At 54.1% G+C, this 22,824-nt stretch overlaps 1 protein-coding gene across 1 annotated transcript in view; it reads right to left on the bottom strand.

Moving 5' to 3' along the window:
- LOC149451941 (regulatory-associated protein of mTOR-like) overlaps positions 1–22,824 on the bottom strand; it is a gene marked incomplete at its 5' end in the record, with an annotated part of 132,827 nt that overhangs the window by 13,164 nt on the left and 96,839 nt on the right. The window contains one exon of the mRNA XM_089689949.1: positions 9,794–9,969. Coding sequence (XP_089546075.1) covers positions 9,794–9,969 — 176 coding nt within the window. The remainder of the gene's footprint in view (positions 1–9,793; positions 9,970–22,824) is intronic.

Genomic DNA, 22,824 nt, shown 5'->3' with positions numbered 1-22,824 from the left:
GGTCGGAGACCCGCATCGGACAATTCATCATATATCAGGCCAGCTCTGAGCAATGGCTTCCGATACTCTCAGGTACACGTGGCATTGAAGGAGGTGACTGCAGCTCGGCAAGGTAAGCGGAGGATGGGGCTGGGAAGTCGGTTCATACACACGTATGACGTTCTGCAGATTGATTGGTCAATGTCAGACGTGTCCGGATCTTCATTATCATGCAAATGAGCTGATAGGAGTAAGGAATCCTCGGCCTGAACATCCAGCGACACAATTCCGGAGATCTTCCAACCCAGCGGGTTCCATATACAATGAAGAGGATGATGTAGCGGCACATCATTCCCGGGGATCCACGTTTGTAGAAGGCGATAGACTGAGAAGGAAGAAGAAGAACAGAACCGGACTTATTTATTGGATCATTCCAGGTTCCGGCCTATTAATGGTTTATTATGGCTCTAAAGGCAAACAGCCGAGGTAAGTACTTCCCCCACCTCCGTCCGGCACTCCAAGTCCAGACTCTGGGACTATATGAGCTGCACCAGGCGGGTGGTTCCCGGAGGTTTGGTGTTCTGGACTGTGAGGTTACAAAATGCTGAATGACCATCACACCCAACACTCCCCCACACTAAACCCATAAATGGCTCCCATGCTGGCCGGCTCCAGTTCAGCCAGAATGGAACCAGGTCAGAACCACTCGGATCGCTGTGGCTGAACAGTGACAGAACCCTCTTGGATGCAGTCTCTGTGCAGGAGTTCAGACACCCATGAGTGCTGCGGCTGCCGGAATACAATAGCTGGTACTAGAGATCCCGCCATCCTTTCCTTTGTTCAGCCAATATTGTTGGGTTTTCATTGATGGGGGAGAAGAAATTCTCATTTGTAAAAGGAAATCTGCATCTAAGTCTGGAGCTGGGGAGTCAGGGAGCCGACCTGATGAAGGCTGGCCAACCATGGAGGGAAATATTGGCGGAAAACTCATGAACCACCCAAAGGTTGCCCAGCGGTGGCCCCATTGTCTGCCTCCGGCCGCCATCACTCAAACTAAAGATCAAAGGAGCAGGTTGGAGAGTGGCTGGCTCTACAGTGGCGTCATCCAATCAGATGCAGGAACACAACACCTGCAGAGGAAGATTCATCAGTCTGCACAGTGAAGAGTGGATGGAGGAATCTGTTAGATATATAGAGGTACAAACACAAAAGTGGGGGCGCCGCCTCCAAATCCATCCCATAAAATGGAGAAGCCGCCTTCAGAAGCGAAAAGACGATCATTACCCAAAAAAGAAGAAAAAAGGCGCTACTCCTATCAATATGGAAGTGATTAACCCCTTCAATACCGGGCACTGTCACCCCCTTCCTGCTCACGGGGCACTTCTACCCCCTTCCTGCCCACCGGCACTTCTACCCCTTTCCTGCTCACGGGGCACTTCTACCCCCTTCCTGCTCACGGGGCACTTCTACCCCCTTCCTGCTCACGGGGCACTTCTACCCCCTTCCTGCTTACGGGGCACTTCTACCCCCTTCCTGCTCATGGGGCACTTCTACCCCCTTCCTGCTTACGGGGCACTTCTACCCCCTTCCTGCTCACGGGGCACTTCTACCCCCTTCCTGCTCACCGGACACTTCTACCCCCTTCCTGCTCACCGGACACTTCTACCCCCTTCCTGCCCACCGGGCACTTCTACCCCCTTCCTGCTCACGGGGCACTTCTACCCCCTTCCTGCTCACGGGGCACTTCTACCCCCTTCCTGCTCACGGGGCACTTCTACCCCCTTCCTGCTCACGGGGCACTTCTACCCCCTTCCTGCTCACGGGGCACTTCTACCCCCTTCCTGCTCACGGGGCACTTCTACCCCCTTCCTGCTCACGGGGCACTTCTACCCCCTTCCTGCTCACGGGGCACTTCTACCCCCTTCCTGCTCACGGGGCACTTTTACCCCCTTCCTGCTCACGGGGCACTTTTACCCCCTTCCTGCTCACGGGGCACTTCTACCCCCTTCCTGCCCACCGGACACTTCTACCCCCTTCCTGCTCACGGGGCACTTCTACCCCCTTCCTGCTCACGGGGCACTTCTACCCCTTTCCTGCCTACCGGGCACTTCTACCCCCTTCCTGCTCACCGGGCACTTCTACCTCCTTCCTGCTCACCGGACACTTCTACCTCCTTCCTGCTCACGGGGCACTTCTACCCCTTTCCTGCTCACCGGACACTTCTACCCCCTTCCTGCTCACCGGACACTTCTACCCCCTTCCTGCTCACCGGACACTTCTACCCCCTTCCTGCTCACCGGACACTTCTACCCCCTTCCTGCTCACCGGACACTTCTACCCCCTTCCTGCTCACCGGACACTTCTACCCCTTTCCTGCTCACCGGGCACTTCTACCCCTTTCCTGCTCACCGGGCACTGTCACCCCCCTTCCTGCCCACCGGGCACTGTCACCCCCCTTCCTGCCCACCGGACACTTCTACCCCCTTCCTGCCCACCGGGCACTTCTACCCCCTTCCCGCCTACCGAGCACTTCTACCCCCTTCCCGCCTACCGAGCACTTCTACCCCCTTCCCGCCTACAGGGCACTTCTACCCCCTTCCCGCCTACCGGGCACTTCTACCCCCTTCCCGCCTACCGGGCACTTCTACCCCCTTCCCGCCTACCGAGCACTTCTACCCCCTTCCCGCCTCCCGAGCACTTCTACCCCCTTCCCGCCTACAGGGCACTTCTACCCCCTTCCCGCCTACCGGGCACTTCTACCCCCTTCCCGCCTACCGGGCACTTCTACCCCCTTCCCGCCTACCGGGCACTTCTACCCCCTTCCCGCCTACAGGGCACTTCTACCCCCTTCCCGCCTACAGGGCACTTCTACCCCCTTCCCGCCTACAGGGCACTTCTACCCCCTTCCCGCCTACAGGGCACTTCTACCCCCTTCCCGCCTACAGGGCACTTCTACCCCCTTCCCGCCTACAGGGCACTTCTACCCCCTTCCCGCCTACAGGGCACTTCTACCCCCTTCCCGCCTACCGGGCACTTCTACCCCCTTCCCGCCTACAGGGCACTTCTACCCCCTTCCTGCCTACAGGGCACTTCTACCCCCTTCCCGCCTACAGGGCACTTCTACCCCCTTCCCGCCTACAGGGCACTTCTACCCCCTTCCCGCCTACCGGGCACTTCTACCCCCTTCCTGCCTACAGGGCACTTCTACCCCCTTCCTGCCTACCGAGTACTTCTACCCCCTTCCCGCCTACCGAGTACTTCTACCCCCTTCCCCCCCAGGCCAATTTTCAGCTTTCAGCGCTCTCACACTTTGAATGACAATTGCGCGGTCATGCAACAATGTACTCATATGTAATGTTTATCATTTTTTTCACACAAATAGATCTTCCTTTTGGTGGTATTTAATCACAACTGAGGTTTTTCATTTTTTGCTAAATAAAACAAAAAGCACCTGAAACTTTTGAAAAAAAAAACAAACACATTTTTCTTTGTTTCTGTTATAAAATTTAGCAAATAAATGTGGGAGCCGTCGCTCCTGTTACTGTCAGACAAATCCTGTGAGGTGGAGCGGTGGGAGCCGTCGCTCCTGTTACTGTCAGACAAATCCTGTGATGGGGAGCGGTGGGAGCCGTCGCTCCTGTTACTGTCAGACAAATCCTGTGAGGTGGAGCGGTGGGAGCCGTCGCTCCTGTTACTGTCAGACAAATCCTGTGATGGGGAGCGGTGGGAGCCGTCGCTCCTGTTACTGTCAGACAAATCCTGTGATGGGGAGCGGTGGGAGCCGTCGCTCCTGTTACTGTCAGACAAATCCTGTGATGGGGAGCGGTGGGAGCCGTCGCTCCTGTTACTGTCAGACAAATCCTGTGATGGGGAGCGGTGGGAGCCGTCGCTCCTGTTACTGTCAGACAAATCCTGTGATGGGGAGCGGTGGGAGCCGTCGCTCCTGTTACTGTCAGACAATTCCTGTGATGAGAGCGGTGGAAGCCGTCGCTCCTGTTACTGTCCGACAAATCCTGTGAGGTGGAGCGGTGGGAGCCGTCGCTCCTGTTACTGTCAGACAAATCCTGTGATGGGGAGCGGTGGGAGCCGTCGCTCCTGTTACTGTCAGACAAATCCTGTGATGAGAGCGGTGGGAGCCGTCGCTCCTGTTACTGTCAGACAAATCCTGTGATGAGAGCGGTGGGAGCCGTCGCTCCTGTTACTGTCAGACAAATCCTGTGATGAGAGAGGTGGGAGCCGTCGCTCCTGTTACTGTCAGACAAATCCTGTGATGGGGAGCGGTGGGAGCCGTCGCTCCTGTTACTGTCAGACAAATCCTGTGATGGGGAGTGGTGGCAGCCGTCGCTCCTGTTACTGTCAAACAAATCCTGTGATGGGAGCGATGGGAGCCGTCGCTCCTGTTACTGTCAGACAAATCCTGTGATGGGGAGTGGTGGGAGCCATCGCTCCTGTTACTGTCAGACATATCCTGTGATGGGGAGTGGTGGGAGCCATTGCTCCTGTTACTGTCAGACATATCCTGTGACAGGGGAGCAGTGGGAGTGGTGGGAGCCATCGCTCCTGTTACTGTCAGACAAATCCTGTGACAGGGAGCGGTGGGAGCTGTCGCTCCTGTTACTGTCAGACAAATCCTGTGATGAGAGCGGTGGGAGCCATCGCTCCTGTTACTGTCAGACAAATCCTGTGATGGGAGCCGTCGCTCCTGTTACTGTCAGACAAATCCTGTGATGGGGAGTGGTGGGAGCCATTGCTCCTGTTACTGTCAGATATATCCTGTGACAGGGGAGCAGTGGGAGTGGTGGGAGCCATCGCTCCTGTTACTGTCAGACAAATCCTGTGATGGGGAGCGGTGGGAGCCGTCGCTCTTGTTACTGTCAGAGAAATCCTTTGATGGGGAGCGGTGGGAGCCGTCGCTCCAGTCAGACAAATCCTGTGATGGGGAGTGGTGGGAGCCATCGCTCCTGTTACTGTCAGACAAATACTGTGATGGGGAGTGGTGGGAGCCGTCGCTCCTGTTACGGTCAGACAAATCCTGTGATGGGGAGCGGTGGGAGCCATTGCTCCTGTTACTGTCAGATATATCCTGTGACAGGGGAGCAGTGGGAGTGGTGGGAGCCATCGCTCCTGTTACTGTCAGACAAATCCTGTGATGGGGAGCGGTGGGAGCCGTCGCTCCTGTTACTGTCAGACAAATCCTGTGATGGGGAGTGGTGGGAGCCGTCGCTCTTGTTACTGTCAGAGAAATCCTTTGATGGGGAGTGGTGGGAGCCGTCGCTCTTGTTACTGTCAAACAAATCATTTGATGGTGAGCAGTGGGAGCCGTCGCTCTTGTTACTGTCAGACAAATCCTGTGATGGGGAGCGGTGGGAGCCGTCGCTCCTGTTACTGTCAGACAAATCCTGTGATGGTGAGCAGTGGCAGCCGTCGCTCCTGTTACTGTCAGACAAATCCTGTGATGAGAGCGGTGGGAGCCGTCGCTCCTGTTACTGTCAGACAAATCCTGTGATGGGGAGCGGTGGGAGCCGTCGCTCCTGTTACTGTCAGACAAATCCTGTGATGGTGAGCAGTGGCAGCCGTCGCTCCTGTTACTGTCAGACAAATCCTGTGATGAGAGCGGTGGGAGCCGTCGCTCCTGTTACTGTCAGACAAATCCTGTGATGGGGAGCGGTGGGAGCCGTCGCTCCTGTTACTGTCAGACAAATCATTTGATGGTGAGCAGTGGCAGCCGTCGCTCCTGTTCCTGTCAGACAAATCCTGTGATGGGGAGCGTTGGGAGCCGTCGCTCCTGTTACTGTCAGACAAATCCTGTGACGGGGAGTGGTGGGAGCCATTGCTCCTGTTACTGTCAGACAAATCCTGTGACGGGGAGCGGTGGGAGCCATCGCTCCTGTTACTGCCAGATAAATCCTGTGATGGGGAGTGGTGGGAGCTGTCGCTCCTGTTACTGTCAGACAAATCCTGTGATGAGAGCGGTGGGAGCCGTCGCTCCTGTTACTGTCAGACAAATCCTTTGATGGTGAGCAGTGGGAGCTGTCGCTCCTGTTACTGTCAGACAAATCCTGTGATGAGAGCGGTGGGAGCCGTCGCTCCTGTTACTGTCAGACAAATCCTTTGATGGTGAGCAGTGGGAGCCGTCGCTCCTGTTACTGTCAAACAAATCCTGTGATGGGGAGTGGTGGCAGCCGTCGCTCCTGTTACTGTCAAACAAATCCTGTGATGGGAGCGATGGGAGCCGTCGCTCCTGTTACTGTCAGACAAATCCTGTGATGGGGAGTGGTGGGAGCCATCGCTCCTGTTACTGTCAGACATATCCTGTGATGGGGAGTGGTGGGAGCCATTGCTCCTGTTACTGTCAGACATATCCTGTGACAGGGGAGCAGTGGGAGTGGTGGGAGCCATCGCTCCTGTTACTGTCAGACAAATCCTGTGACAGGGAGCGGTGGGAGCTGTCGTTCCTGTTACTGTCAGATAAATCCTGTGATGAGAGCGGTGGGAGCCGTCGCTCCTGTTACTGTCAGACAAATCCTGTGATGAGAGCGGTGGGAGCCGTCGCTCCTGTTACTGTCAGACAAATCCTTTGATGGTGAGCAGTGGGAGCTGTCGCTCCTGTTACTGTCAGACAAATCCTGTGATGGGGAGCGGTGGGAGCCGTCGCTCCTGTTACTGTCAGACAAATCCTGTGATGGGGAGCGGTGGGAGCCGTCGCTCCTGTTACTGTCAGACAAATCCTGTGATGGTGAGCAGTGGCAGCCGTCGCTCCTGTTACTGTCAGACAAATCCTGTGATGAGAGCGGTGGGAGCCGTCGCTCCTGTTACTGTCAGACAAATCCTGTGATGGGGAGTGGTGGGAGTTGTCGCTCCTGTTACTGTCAGACAAATCCTGTGATGGGGAGCGGTGGGAGCCGTCGCTCCTGTTACTGTCAGACAAATCATTTGATGGTGAGCAGTGGCAGCCGTCGCTCCTGTTCCTGTCAGACAAATCCTGTGATGGGGAGCGTTGGGAGCCGTCGCTCCTGTTACTGTCAGACAAATCCTGTGACGGGGAGTGGTGGGAGCCATCGCTCCTGTTACTATCATACAAATCCTGTGATGGGAGCGATGGGAGCCATCGCTCCTGTTACTGCCAGATAAATCCTGTGATGGGGAGTGGTGGGAGCTGTCGCTCCTGTTACTGTCAGACAAATCCTGTGATGAGAGCGGTGGGAGCCGTCGCTCCTGTTACTGTCAGACAAATCCTTTGATGGTGAGCAGTGGGAGCTGTCGCTCCTGTTACTGTCAGACAAATCCTGTGATGAGAGCGGTGGGAGCCGTCGCTCCTGTTACTGTCAGACAAATCCTTTGATGGTGAGCAGTGGGAGCTGTCGCTCCTGTTACTGTCAGACAAATCCTGTGATGAGAGCGGTGGGAGCCGTCGCTCCTGTTACTGTCAGACAAATCCTGTGATGGGAGCGATGGGACCCTTCGCTCCTGTTACTGTCAGACAAATCCTGTGATGGGGAGTGGTGGGAGCCATCGCTCCTGTTACTGTCAGACATATCCTGTGACAGGGGAGCAGTGGGAGTGGTGGGAGCCATCGCTCCTGTTACTGTCAGACAAATCCTGTGACAGGGAGCGGTGGGAGCTGTCGTTCCTGTTACTGTCAGATAAATCCTGTGATGAGAGCGGTGGGAGCTGTCGTTCCTGTTACTGTCAGACAAATCCTGTGATGGGGAGCGGTGGGAGCCGTCGTTCCTGTTACTGTCAGATAAATCCTGTGATGAGAGCGGTGGGAGCTGTCGCTCCTGTTACTGTCAGACAAATCCTGTGATGAGAGCGGTGGGAGCCGTCGCTCCTGTTACTGTCAGACAAATCCTTTGATGGTGAGCAGTGGGAGCCGTCGCTCCTGTTACTGTCAGACAAATCCTGTGATGGGAGCGGTGGGAGCCGTCGCTCCTGTTACTGTCAGACAAATCCTGTGATGGGGAGCGGTGGGAGCCGTCGCTCCTGTTACTGTCAGACAAATCATTTGATGGTGAGCAGTGGCAGCCGTCGCTCCTGTTACTGTCAGATAAATCCTGTGATGGGGAGTGGTGGGATCCGTCGCTCCTGTTACTGTCAGACAAATCCTGTGATGAGAGCGGTGGGAGCCGTCGCTCCTGTTACTGTCAGACAAATCCTTTGATGGTGAGCAGTGGGAGCCGTCGCTCCTGTTACTGTCAGACAAATCCTGTGATGGGGAGTGGTGGGAGCCGTCGCTCCTGTTACTGTCAGACATATCCTGTGACAGGGGAGCGGTGGGAGCCGTCGTTCCTGTTACTGTCAGAGAAATCCTTTGATGGTGAGCAGTGGGAGCTGTCGCTCCTGTTACTGTCAGACAAATCCTGTGATGAGAGCGGTTGGAGCCGTCGCTCCGGTTACTGTCAGACAAATCCTTTGATGGTGAGCAGTGGGAGCCGTCGCTCCTGTTACTGTCAAGACAAATCCTGTGATGGGGAGTGGTGGGAGCCGTCGCTCCTGTTACTGTCAGACAAATCCTGTGATGGGGAGTGGTGGGAGCCGTCGCTCCTGTTACTGTCAGACAAATCCTGTGATGGGGAGTGGTGGGAGCCGTCACTCCTGTTACTGTCAGACAAATCCTGTGATGGGGAGTGGTGGGAGCCATCGCTCCTATTACTGTCAGAGAAATCCTTTGATGGTGAGCAGTGGGAGCTGTCGCTCCTGTTACTGTCAGACAAATCCTGTGATGAGAGCGGTGGGAGCCGTCGCTCCTGTTACTGTCAGACAAATCCTTTGATGGTGAGCAGTGGGAGCCGTCGCTCCTGTTACTGTCAGAGAAATCCTGTGATGAGAGCGGTGGGAGCAGTCGCTCCTGTTACTGTCAGACAAATCCTGTGATGGGGAGTGGTGGGAGCCATCGCTCCTGTTACTGTCAGACAAATCCTGTGATGAGAGCGGTGGGAGCCGTCGCTCCTGTTACTGTCAGACAAATCCTGTGATGAGAGCGGTGGGAGCCGTCGCTCCTGTTACTGTCAGACAAATCCTGTGATGAGAGCGGTGGGAGCCATCGCTCCTGTTACTGTCAGACAAATCCTGTGATGAGTGCGGTGGGAGCCGTCGCTCCTGTTACTGTCAGACAAATCCTGTGATGGGGAGTGGTGGGAGCCGTCGCTCCTGTTACTGTCAGACAAATCTATGATGGGGAGCAGTTTGCGGGTCCATGCTGCATTGTCTGTGTTTAGATAGGAAGGTGCGCGGCGATAGCAAACGGCTTCATGTGGTGACATACTGCAAGGAGGAGGAGCCTACAGCACTGATGGGGGACCCAAGCAGAGGAGAAGTCCATGGCAGAGAGAAGGGAAGTAGAACATATTTGTCATTGGAATCGCAGAGAGCGGGACGAGCTGTTCCTGGCCAGGAAAGTCGCAGACATAGTCCTCTCAGAGCTGAGGTGGATAAAGAGTTTAGAGCTGAGGAAATACTGGAGGAATATAAAATTATGGGATGGAATTTATTAATAGTATCAAAATTCTGTGTATAACTTTTCATTTCATTTAAACTGATGTGTTTTTGACGTGAAGAATATGTAAGCAGTTGTTAGATTGTTGGTTTATGTGCTATTTGTTTTACGATGGTTACAGTTTTGTTACCTTGTAATTTGTTTGTTTATACAAATAAAAATATCCATAGAAGAAATGACCTGAAAGCTGCACTACAGCAACCAGCATCATATATCATGACCTCATCCAGACAGGAACAGTCCGCTCATCACTTCCTCACATATCTACAACACATCGATTATCTGAAAACAGAACGAATATAAGAGGCAAGTACTCACCATCGCAGTGCGATTTTGATGGGTGTGGTGAGGCAGGAGGTGAAGAGGTCGGCGGGAAGGTCCGGGTTCATAGGCAGCAATTCTATGGCGTCGCAGGCCGCCAGCTGAATGCAGTTCTTCATGGAGGGGGGCAGCGGCATCTGTGCCAGCGGGTGGCTGGGGGTGATGGCAGCAACCTGGAAATGACATCAAAACGACAAGAGTGATTACTAGACGTGATCGGGGGGGGGGGGGGAGAATACCGCACACATCCCATAATAGTCATCACTCTACCAACAGTCATTTCCTTTCTCTGGATTGTCTAATCCGAGGTTCCCACCTGCCCCTGACAACCCCTACCGAGGGGTGCCGGAGCCGGCTGATGGAGTCACAAAACGCACCGCACATTCGTCAGAACATTAAATGACACGACTAATCGCGGGATGAAATGCAGCGCAACATCGCAGGACCCCCGCCGGGAGTACAGACATGAGGAGTCGTCCCCCCCCCCCCCCCCCCGCTGGGAGCACAGGAAGGAAGAGCTCCCCCCCGGGAGTACAGGAAGGAGGAGCTAAACCTCCCCCCCCCCCGGGGAGTACAGGAAGGAAGGGATTCCCCCCCGGGAGCACAGGAAGGAAGAGCTCTCCGCCCCCCCCCCCCCCCCCGGGAGCACAGGAAGGAAGAGCTCCCCCTCCAGGATTACAGGAAGGAAGAGCTCCCCCCCCAGGATTACAGGAAGGAAGAGCTCCCCCCCCAGGATTACAGGAAGGAAGAGCTCCTCCCCCCTCCCCTGCTGGGAGCACAGGAAGGAAGAGTCCCCCCCCCCCACCCGGGAGCCCAGGAAGGAAGAGCTCTCCCCGCTGGAAGTACAGACATGAAGAGCTCTCTCCCTGCCCCTACCCCTCCCTCTACCCCCTCCCCTCAACAAGTACAGGAAGGAAGGGTTCCCCCGCCGGAAGCACATGAAGGAAGAGTGCCCCCCCCTGCCGGGAGCATAGGGTGGGAGGGAGGGAGGAAGGAAGGACACCCCCCCATCTGAAGAACAGAAAGGAAGGGCTCCCCCCACCGGGAGAACAGAAAGGAAGAACCCCCCCGCTAGGAGAATAGGAGGGAAGGGAGCACCCCCCCCCAACCAGGAGAACAGAAAGGAAGAGCTCCCCCCGCCAGGAGTACAGGAAGGAAGGGCTCCCCCCCCCCGCCGGGAGAACTGGAAGGAAAAGCTCCTCCCCCTACACCCCCCCAACGAGTACAGGAAGGGAGGGCTCCCCCTGCCGGGAGCACATGAAGAGCACTTCCCTGCCGGGAGCATAGGAAGGAAGGGCTCCCTCCCCCCCCCCACATTGGGAGAACAGAAAGGAAGGCCCCCCCATGTGATAACATGAAAACCTGTACACTGCCAAACACGGAAATATTATAAAACAAAACCATGAAAATTCTCCAGAGGAACGCACAACATCTGGATCTTAGGTGCCGATTCTTTGGCTGTCAGGCTGATCCAGCGGCTTCAGTACTTTTCCTGAACACTGGATGAGTGACAGCCAGACGAGCAGCATTTCCGGGAGGAGTGGAGTGACTGGCGGCTCTTCCGTGATGCGGTTGCTGAGATACAAGGCCCGTTCTTCTGTTTATGTGCCGGATTTAGCAGTGATGGAACGTCAGCTTTGTCCTCCAATACAAAGGACGGAACACAATGCCGCTCCTCTCAGGTAAGTTGTCCTCACATTTCCACACAATGACTTTCCTTCCAATGGCGACATGCAGCCGGGGCGGATTTGTGACTCTGCAGATGGAGGAACGTCTCTATTCTAACAAATCAATGAATGTTCTTCAACATACAGGAGTCTCTCTCGCTCCGCTGAACAATGGCGGATAGTATACAATGTGACATTCCTGTATGAATATTTGTCAGAACTTTTACTGAAGACCCATGTTGGGGGGGAGGGGGGGGTTATATAATCTGCCTAACCAATCAGGACTCTGTACTGAGAACCGCATCGGCTCAGTTATCTGCGTTCATCGCCTTTTTTTCTTACCTTGCGGTAATTTTTGGATCACAAAGTGCATTTCACAGACATCATACAGGAAGACTTCCCAATGTCTCGTGCACACAGGGGCCATACGACATACTACTCTCCCTACCTCGGGGCCACAGGTGCCCATAGAGATCAAAGGCTGTAGGTGGGTCCACGAATGTGTCTGGATGCAGTCTGTCTGAGCCCAGGGCTGTACATCTGTATACACAGATAGAGGTATATATCCAGCACCTGGGGCACCCACATGGGGAATATCACCAACATTATATGTCATAGCGCCCCCCAGTGTCTGTGTGCAGGACGATTTACAGCCGAATTGCAGGGTTTTCCATTTTCAGTAGTACATTTGGTCCAAAGCAGCCCAAACACACCGTTTCCTGTACTGAGCGATACGGCCGCTGTGAGCGCTGTGCCATGAAGCATCTCCCACACGTACCGCCAACATCTCAGGAGAATTCTCAACAAGAGAAATCCAGGCGTGTCTGGCCAGCTTAGAGCCCAATTCCAGAGTTTCTGTCTCTTTAGTACGGTTGGTCCAAGGTGGTCCAAACAAACTATTTCCTTTACTAAGAGATACGTCTGCTGATGTAGGTAACATCAGTGATATGGGGACTTTCCTTCTGGTGCTGGAACAAGAGTCAGGCTCAGTGCTTCTCAACCATTCAGAGGAAGTCCTGTACTCCAATCAATCAATACAAGGCTTCCTCTGAATGGCTGAGGTGGAAATTGTGGCATCACCTGCCTGCCTCTCCACCTCAGCCATTCAGAGGAAGCCTTGTATTGATTGATCGGAGTACAGGACTTCCTCTGAATGGTTGAGAAGCACTGAGCCTGACTCTTGTTCCAGCACCAGAAGGAAAGTCTACATGTCGCTGTTACATACAGTTGCAAGAAAAAGTATGTGAACCCCTTGGGATTCCGTGGAGTTTTGCATGAATTTGGGAGAAAATGTGCTCTGAACGTCATCTAAGTCACAACAATAGAAGAACACAGTCTGCTGAACATAATACTACACAAACATTAGATGTTGCCATGGTTTAATTGCACATAACATGTAAATATTCACAGTGCAGGGAGGAAAAAGTATGTGAACCTTTGGACTTAATAACTGCTTGACCCTCCTTTGGCAGCAATAACCTCAACCAAACGTTTCCTGTAGTTGCAGATCAGACCTGCACAACGATCTGGAGTCATTTTGGACCACTCCTCTTCACAAAACTGTTTCAGTGTAGCAATATTCTTGGGATGTCTGGTGTGAATCGCTCTCTTAAGGTCATGCCACAGCATTTCAATGGGGTTGAGGTCAGGACTCTGACTGGGCCACTCCAGAAGGCGTATTCTGTGCTGTTGCAGCCATTGTTTTGTTGAATGACTTGTATGCTTTGGGTCATCATTGTCCTGTTGCATCACCCATCCTCTGCGGAGCTTCAGTTGGCGGACAGACGGTCGTACGTTTTCCTGCAAAATGTCTTGATAAACTCTGGAATTCATTTTCCCATCAATGACAACAATCCGTCCACCCTGAGGCAGCAAAGCAGCCCCAAACCATGATGCTCCCTCCACCATGTTTCACAGTGGGGGTGAGGTTTTGATGTTGGTGTGCTGGGCCTTTTTTTCTCCACACATAGTGTTGTGTGTTCTTCCCAAACAACTCAATCTTGGTGTCATCTGTCCGCAGTATATTCTGCCAGTAGTGCTGTGGAACATCCAGGTGCTCTTTTCCAAACTTCAAACGTGCTGCAATCTTCTTTTTGGCCAGCAATGGCTTCCTCCGTGGTGTCCTCCCATGTACTCCATTCTTGTTTAATGTTTTCCTTATTGTAGATGTGTCAACAAAAATGTTAGCATGTGCCAGAGATTTCTGTAGGTCTTTAGCTGACACTCTGGGATTCTTCTTTACCTCATGCAGCATTCTGCGCTGGGCTCTTGCAGTCATTTTTACAGGACGACCACGCCTAGGGAGAGTAGAAACAGTGCTAAACTTTCTCCATTTGTAGACAGTCTGTCTTACCGTGGACACAGGAACATCAAGGCTTTTGGAGATACTTTTGTAACCCTTTCCAGCTTCATGCAAGTCAACAATTCTTGATGGTAGGTCTTCTGAGAGCTCTTTTCTGCGACGCATGGTTCACATCAGACAGTGCTTCTTGAAACCAGTAAACCCAAAACAGGTGTCAGCAACACATCCAATATCATCACACTGATTGGAGTCAAGGTTGGCTCACTCCTGGCTCCAATTAGCTCTGGGAGAAGTCATTAAGCTAGGGCCTCACATACTTTTTCCTCCCTGCACTGTGAATATTTACATGTTATGTGCAATTAAACCATGGCAACATCTAATGTTTGTGTAGTATTATGTTCAGCAGACTGTGTTCTTCTATTGTTGTGACTTAGATGGCGTTCAGAGCACATTTTATGCCCAATTCATGCAAAACTCCACGGAATCCCAAGGGGTTCACATACTTTTTCTTGCAACTGTACATTGTTACACAATGCTCACAGCAGACGTATCACTTAGTAAAGGAAAGTTTGTTTGGACCACCTTGGACCAACCATACTAGAGACAGAAACTCTGGAATTGGGCTTTAAGCTGGCCAGATACCCTTACATTTCTCTCGTTCAGCTGGATGGAATAGATTTAGTGTGAATGGAGGAATCTTCACTGGTGGACATTGTACTCGGCAGCCATTGAACACCCTTACAGTGACTGACTTTTCCTCCAATGCTGCGCACTCTGGCAGCCCATAACACATTAACACTTGAAGTGCTGCACTCAACACGAGGGCCACCAGAACAATATTCTCAGAAAGCTCCGCCTTTATTCCTCTGTCCAACTTGCTGTTCAGAACGCAGAAGATTCAACTACTTCTCCTTGATGGAACATCAAACCTGCCTACCTGATCTCTGCCTGAACTCTCCATGCTGACTACACGGATCCGGGAGGAGATTCCGGAAGACGGCACAGATCCGGTAGGAGATTCCGGAACCCGGCATGAATCCGGGAGAAGATTCCGGAAGACGGCACCGATCCGGGAGGAGATTCCGGAAGACGGCACCGATCCGGGAGGAGATTCCGGAACCCGGCACCGATCCGGGAGGAGATTCCGGAACCCGGCACCGATCCGGGAGGAGATTCCGGAACCCGGCACAGATCCGGGAGAAGATTCCGGAACCCGGCACCGATCCGGGAGGAGATTCCGGAACCCGGCACCGATCCGGGAGGAGATTCCGGAAGACGGCACAGATCCGGGAGGAGATTCCGGGAGGAGATTCCGGAACCCGGCACCGATCCAGGAGGAGATTCCGGAAGACGACACAGATGCGGGAGGAGATTCCGGAAGATGACACAGATGTGGGAGGAGATTCCGAAAGACGTCACAGATCGGAGAGGAGATTCCGGAAGACGTCACAGATCCAGGAGGAGATTCCGGAAGACATCACAGATCTGGGAGGAGATTCCGGAAGAAGTCACAGATCTGGGAGGAGATTCTGGAAGACAGCACAGATCTGGGAGGATTTTTCGGAAGACATCACAGATCCGGGAGAAGATTCCGGAAGACGTCACAGATCTGGGAGGAGATTCTGGAAGACGTCACAGATCCGGGAGGAGATTCCGGAAGATGTCACAGATCCGGAAGAAGATTCCGGAAGATGTCACAGATCCGGAAGAAGATTCCGGAAGATGTCACATGACCGATGGATTTGGATGACATTTGCTGATCTTTACATTGTTAGGGCGGAGCTTGTCTAAACAAATGGTTTGCAGCAGCTGGGAGCGCGCTATGGACTGTATATCGTCTCAGGTACATCCAGTATACAGCGCTGTGTTCCAGTACAGGGAGGTGAGGACTTCCCAACCCATTCCCAGAACAGGATTAGTGCTGCTCATCCATTCACAGGGAGCTTTGGATTCCATGAATGAGAACAAGGCGTTTTCTGATTGGCTGAGGTGGAAGTCCTGATGTCATCTGCCCACCTCTCCACCTTAGCCAATCAGAGGAAGCCTTGTATACATCCAGAGAATACAAAGCTCCCTGTGAATGAATGAGGAGCACTCAGGCTGACATGACTGTGTTCTGGGAGTAGAACAGGAAGTCCTCGCCTCTCTACTGGAACATGGCGCTGTACACTGGATGGAGCTGATAGTATACAGCGCTGTACACTGGATGGAGCTGATGGTATACAGCGCTGTACACTGGACGGAGCTGATAGTATACAGCGCTGTACACTGGACGGAGCTGATGGTATACAGCGCTGTACAATGGATGGAGCTGATAGTATACAGCGCTGTACACTGGATGGAGCTGATGGTATACAGCGCTGTACACTGGATGGAGCTGATGGTATACAGCGCTGTACAATGGATGGAGCTGATAGTATACAGCGCTGTACACTGGATGGAGCTGATGGTATACAGCACTGTACACTGGATGGAGCTGATGGTATACAGCGCTGTACACTGGATGGAGCTGATGGTATAGAGCGCTGTACACTGGATGGAGCTGATGGTATAGAGCGCTGTACACTGGATGGAGCTGATGGTATACAGCGCTGTACACTGGATGGAGCTGATGGTATACAGCGCTGTACACTGGATGGAGCTGATGGTATAGAGCACTGTACACTGGATAGAGCTGATAGTATACAGCGCTGTACACTGGATGGAGCTGATAGTATACAGCGCTGTACACTGGATGGAGCTGATGGTATACAGCGCTGTACACTGGATGGAGCTGATGGTATACAGCGCTGTACAATGGATGGAGCTGATAGTATACAGCGCTGTACACTGGATGGAGCTGATGGTATACAGCACTGTACACTGGATGGAGCTGATGGTATACAGCGCTGTACACTGGATGGAGCTGATGGTATAGAGCGCTGTACACTGGATGGAGCTGATGGTATAGAGCGCTGTACACTGGATGGAGCTGATGGTATACAGCGCTGTACACTGGATGGAGCTGATGGTATACAGCGCTGTACACTGGATGGAGCTGATGGTATAGAGCACTGTACACTGGATAGAGCTGATAGTATACAGCGCTGTACACTGGATGGAGCTGATAGTATACAGCGCTGTACACTGGATGGAGCTGATGGTATACAGCGCTGTACACTGGATGGAGCTGATGGTATAGAGCACTGTACACTGGACGGAGCTGACGGTATACAGCACTGTACACTGGATGGAGCTGATGGTATACAGCGCTGTACAATGGATGGAGCTGATAGTATACAGCGCTGTACACTGGATGGAGCTGATGGTATACAGCGCTGTACACTGGATGGAGCTGATAGTATACAGCACTGTACACTGGATGGAGCTGATGGTATACAGCGCTGTACAATGGATGGAGCTGATAGTATACAGCGCTGTACACTGGATGGAGCTGATAGTATACAGCACTGTACACTGGATGGAGCTGATGGTATACAGCGCTGTACAATGGATGGAGCTGATAGTATACAGCGCTGTACACTGGATGGAGCTGATGGTATAGAGCACTGTACACTGGATGGAGCTGATAGTATACAGCACTGTACACTGGACGGAGCTGATAGTATACAGCGCTGTACACTGGATGGAGCTGATGGTATACAGCGCTGTACACTGGATGGAGCTGATGGTATACAGCGCTGTACACTGGATGGAGCTGATGGTATACAGCGCTGTACACTGGACGGAGCTGATGGTATAGAGCGCTGTACACTGGACGGAGCTGATGGTATAGAGCGCTGTACACTGGATGGAGCTGATGGTATAGAGCGCTGTACACTGGACGGAGCTGATGGTATAGAGCGCTGTACACTGGACGGAGCTGATAGTATACAGCGCTGTACACTGGATGGAGCTGATGGTATAGAGCGCTGCACACTGGATGGAGCTGATGGTATAGAGCACTGTACACTGGATGGAGCTGATGGTATACAGCGCTGTACACTGGACGGAGCTGACGGTATACAGTGCTGTACACTGGATGGAGCTGATGGTATACAGTGCTGTACACTGGATGGAGCTGATGGTATACAGCGCTGTACACTGGACGGAGCTGACGGTATACAGTGCTGTACACTGGACGGAGCTGATGGTATACAGTGCTGTACACTGGATGGAGCTGATGGTATACAGCGCTGTACACTGGATGGAGCTGACGGTATACAGTGCTGTACACTGGATGGAGCTGATGGTATACAGCGCTGTACAATGGATGGAGCTGATGGTATACAGTGCTGTACACTGGATGGAGCTGATGGTATACAGCGCTGTACACTGGATGGAGCTGATGGTATACAGCGCTGTACAATGGATGGAGCTGATGGTATACAGCGCTGTACACTGGACGGAGCTGACGGTATACAGCGCTGTACACTGGACGGAGCTGACGGTATACAGTGCTGTACACTGGACGGAGCTGATGGTATAGAGCGCTGTACACTGGATGGAGCTGATGGTATAGAGCGCTGTACACTGGATGGAGCTGATGGTATAGAGCGCTGTACACTGGACGGAGCTGACGGTATACAGTGCTGTACACTGGATGGAGCTGATGGTATAGAGCGCTGTACACTGGATGGAGCTGATGGTATAGAGCGCTGTACACTGGATGGAGCTGATGGTATAGAGCGCTGTACACTGGACGGAGCTGATGGTATAGAGCACTGCACACTGCCCAACAAACATTCAAACATGAAGGCGGACTTCCCCTTCATCTCCTCGGCTGATATGAGCCGTTCTCCACGTTGGGGGGTCCCACAGACACCCAGCTGTCAGTCTGCCGTCACATGAAAGATGACTAAGAGAAGGAGGGGCCGGCGTGGTGAGCGGATATTTCCTGATGAATCAGAACACGTGGGGGAGTTTGTGGATCATTTGTGGGCAGATGGCTGGTGAGCGGCAGAGCAGACACATGCGGCTTCACACACCTACAGATGGAGGAGACAGACTTGGACAAACAGGACAATCTGCCTGCTGTGTGGATGGAGAGCGTGCCAAGACGGAACGCACGGAACTTCCCGGCTACAAACAGGCTGACCTATTCATGTCCTCCAATCTTCATCCACACACCGAGATCCCCACCAATCTCTATTATACTGAGCGGCCAGCTGACATCAGGCTTACAGTGGGAGGGGCTTCTCTGTGAGCGGCACAAATTGAGCTTCCAAAGCCCCACTGAAGAAGTTCTATACACATGGAGGCTTAGTCCTCAGCCTGGATCCCAACCAGGACACTACCTGCATGGAGTTTGCATGTTCTCCAGGTCCTCCCGAGGCACATCCTGACGTGTATGAAGGAGTTGGCAGGCCGGATCCTCAGTGAGGTCAGAAATAGGAAGAGAATGAAATGAGAAATCTCGATTTCCCACTCAGCGCCATGCGCCCCCAGACACCAATATATGGCGGGATATTACAGCCGGGAAATATGAGGAGAGAACTTCCATCGCTGAACATTTCCTTCACAATGGATCCCCCGCCCAGCGCCAATAACGCGGAGATGAGAGGCGAGGAGCGCGGGCCCTGCAGCTGGGACCAATCGCTTTCACTGGAGAAAATGAGAAGAAATAAATTCTCCCACGGATGACGGCTTTCATATTGTTAGATGTATGTTCTATGAAAACCACTCCAGACATTCGCAATGTAAAGCCTCCATCATGTGAGTGGGCGAGGAGAACAGGCAGCTGACCCGTGATTTTACTGCCCCCAACAGCCCACCTACAGATGTGTATACATTGGGGGAGATTTACTACAACTAGAGAGGGCAGAATCTGGTGCAGCTGTGCAGAGGAACCAATCAGCTTCCAGCTTTTGCCAAATCTTACCTGAGCAAGCTGAAGGTAGAAGCTGATTGGCTGCCATGCACAGCTGCACCAGATTCTGCCCTCTCCAGGTGTAGTAAATCTCCCCCATTGCCCCGGGGCTTTGCATTGCAGCAAGTTTAATGTGACATTCCATAGGTGACAGCTCCGGACAAGCTCTCCATGTCAGTGAGTGGGACCACCATGAGCACGGTTGCAGCGCGGTTCTGCAAAACAATAGCATGCCAACAACACATCAGGAGGCAGCAGTAAGGTCTCCTCCCATCACCGTCCTCTGAAAAGCTGCAGGAGGGGCTTCCAAGGACTGCCAGGGTTCCTAGAGCCGTCCCAGGCTGAGTCCCACCACTGCCAGGGTTCCTAGAGCCGTCCCAGGCTGAGTCCCATCACTGCCAGGGTTCCTAGACCCGTCCCAGGCTGAGTCCCACCACTGCCAGGGTTCCTAGAGCCGTCCCAGGCTGAGTCCCATCACTGCCTGGGTTCCTAGAGTCGTCCCAGGCTGAGTCCCACCACTGCCAGGGTTCCTAGACCCGTCCCAGGCTGAGTCCCACCACTGCCAGGGTTCCTAGAGCCGTCCCAGGCTGAGTCCCACCACTGCCAGGGTTCCTAGAGCCGTCCCAGGCTGAGTCCCATCACTGCCTGGGTTCCTAGAGTCGTCCCAGGCTGAGTCCCACCACTGCCAGGGTTCCTAGACCCGTCCCAGGCTGAGTTCCACCACTGCCAGGGTTCCTAGAGCAGTCCCAGGCTGAGTTCCACCACTGCCAGGGTTCCTAGACCTGTCCCAGGCTGAGTCCCACCACTGCCTGGGTTCCTAGACCCGTCCCAGGCTGAGTCCCACCACTGCCAGGGTTCCTAGAGCCGTCCCAGGCTGAGTCACACCACTGCCAAGGTTCCTAGAGCCGTCCCAGGCTGAGTCCCACCACTGCCAGGGTTCCTAGAGCCGCCCCAGGCTGAGTCCCACCACTGCCAGGGTTCCTAGAGTCGTCCCAGGCTGAGTCACACCACTGCCAGGGTTCCTAGAGCCGTCCCAGGCTGAGTCCCACCACTGCCGGGCCATTTCTCCTGCTGACCCCATGAAGTGGTTCTAGCTGGGATTCCCCGGGACCTGGAAATAAATTCTAGCTTCATTGGGGTACCACCAAGGGTATGAAAGGCTGCTTTAGGTAAATGCTGTTATAGGACTGTGACCCCCATCTCCTCAGAGTATACCGAGCCATCACCTCTATCATGTGACATCACCCCAACCAAGAAGTGTGTGTGTGTGTGTGTGGGGGGGGGGTACATCCATGTGGAGGACCGAGTGATGGTCCATATGTACACCATACAGTGGAGGAGTTTCCCTACAAACCCAACCAGCTGAGATGATCCACCATCCCCCGTGGGCAGGGAAGGAGTTCTACAACATTTGGGGTAAATATAAAAAGATCAACTAACTCCAGAACCGCCCGACCAATGAGTGCTTACCGATGCATGCATTATGCGGGATGTGCACTACTGTGAATGGACCACAAGTTCTCATTGGTAAGTGGAGCCATGTGACCATGCTGACCAATGAGAAGTGCCCCCGAGGCTCCTTACGGTAAGGTGTCCCAGGAGGCGGCACTGACCAATGAGAAGTGCCCCCGAGGCTCCTTACGGTAAGGGGTCCAAGGAGGCGGCACTGACCAATGAGAAGTGCCCTTGAGGCTCCTTATAGTAAGGTATCCCAGAAGGAGGCGGCACTGACCAATGAGAAGTGCCCCCGAGGCTCCCTACGGTAAGGGGTCCCAGGAGGCGGCACTGACCAATGAGAAGTGCCCCCGAGGCTCCCTACGGTAAGGTGTCCCAGGAGGCGGCACTGACCAATGAGAAGTGCCCCCGAGGCTCCCTACGGTAAGGTGTCCCAGGAGGCGGCACTGACCAATGAGAAGTGCCCCAAAGGCTCCTTACGGGAAGGGGTCCCAGGAGGCGGCACTGACCAATCAGAAGTGCCCCCGAGGCTCCTTACGGTAAGGGGTCCCAGATGGAGGCAGCACTGACCAATGAGAAGTGCCCCCGAGGCTCCTTACGGGAAGGGGTCCCAGGAGGCGGCACTGACCAATGAGAAGTGCCCCCGAGGCTCCTTACGGGAAGGGGTCCCAGGAGGCGGCACTGACCAATGAGAAGTGCCCCCGAGGCTCCTTACGGGAAGGGGTCCCAGGAGGCGGCACTGACCAATGAGAAGTGCCCCGAGGCTCCCTACGGTAAGGGGTCCCAGGAGGCGGCACTGACCGATGAGAAGTGCCCCCGAGGCTCCTTACGGGAAGGGGTCCCAGGAGGCGGCACTGACCGATGAGAAGTGCCCCCGAGGCTCCTTACGGGAAGGGGTCCCAGGAGGCGGCACTGACCAATGAGAAGTGCCCCGAGGCTCCTTACGGGAAGGGGTCCCAGGAGGCGGCACTGACCGATGAGAAGTGCCCCCGAGGCTCCTTACGGTAAGGGGTCCCAGGAGGCGGCACTGACCGATGAGAAGTGTCCCCGAGGCTCCTTACGGTAAGGGGTCCCAGGAGGCGGCACTGACCAATGAGAAGTGCCCCCGAGGCTCCTTACGGTAAGGGGTCCCAGGAGGCGGCACTGACCAATGAGAAGTGCCCCCGAGGCTCCTTACGGTAAGGGGTCCCAGGAGGCGGCACTGACCGATGAGAAGTGTCCCCGAGGCTCCCTACGGTAAGGGGTCCCAGGAGGCGGCACTGACCAATGAGAAGTGCCCTCGAGGCTCCTTACGGTAAGGGGTCCCAGGAGGCGGCACTGACCAATGAGAAGTGCCCCCGAGGCTCCTTACGGTAAGGGGTCCCAGGAGGCGGCACTGACCAATGAGAAGTGCCAGCGAGGCTCCTTACGGGAAGGGGTCCCAGGAGGCGGCACTGACCAATGAGAAGTGCCAGCGAGGCTCCTTACGGGAAGGGGTCCCAGGAGGCGGCACTGACCAATGAGAAGTGCCCCCGAGGCTCCTTACGGTAAGGGGTCCCAGGAGGCGGCACTGACCAATGAGAAGTGCCCCCGAGGCTCCTTACGGTAAGGGGTCCCAGGAGGCGGCACTGACCAATGAGAAGTGCCCCCGAGGCTCCTTACGGGAAGGGGTCCCAGGAGGCGGCACTGACCAATGAGAAGTGCCCCCGAGGCTCCTTACGGTAAGGGGTCCCAGGAGGCGGCACTGACCAATGAGAAGTGCCCCCGAGGCTCCTTA

This window comes from Staurois parvus, unplaced genomic scaffold (assembly GCF_062004578.1).
Source record: "Staurois parvus isolate SC_StPar_1 unplaced genomic scaffold, SC_StPar_1.0 ptg000504l, whole genome shotgun sequence".
NCBI lineage: Eukaryota > Metazoa > Chordata > Amphibia > Anura > Ranidae > Staurois > Staurois parvus.
This window is presented reverse-complemented; position numbering and strand designations above follow the sequence as displayed.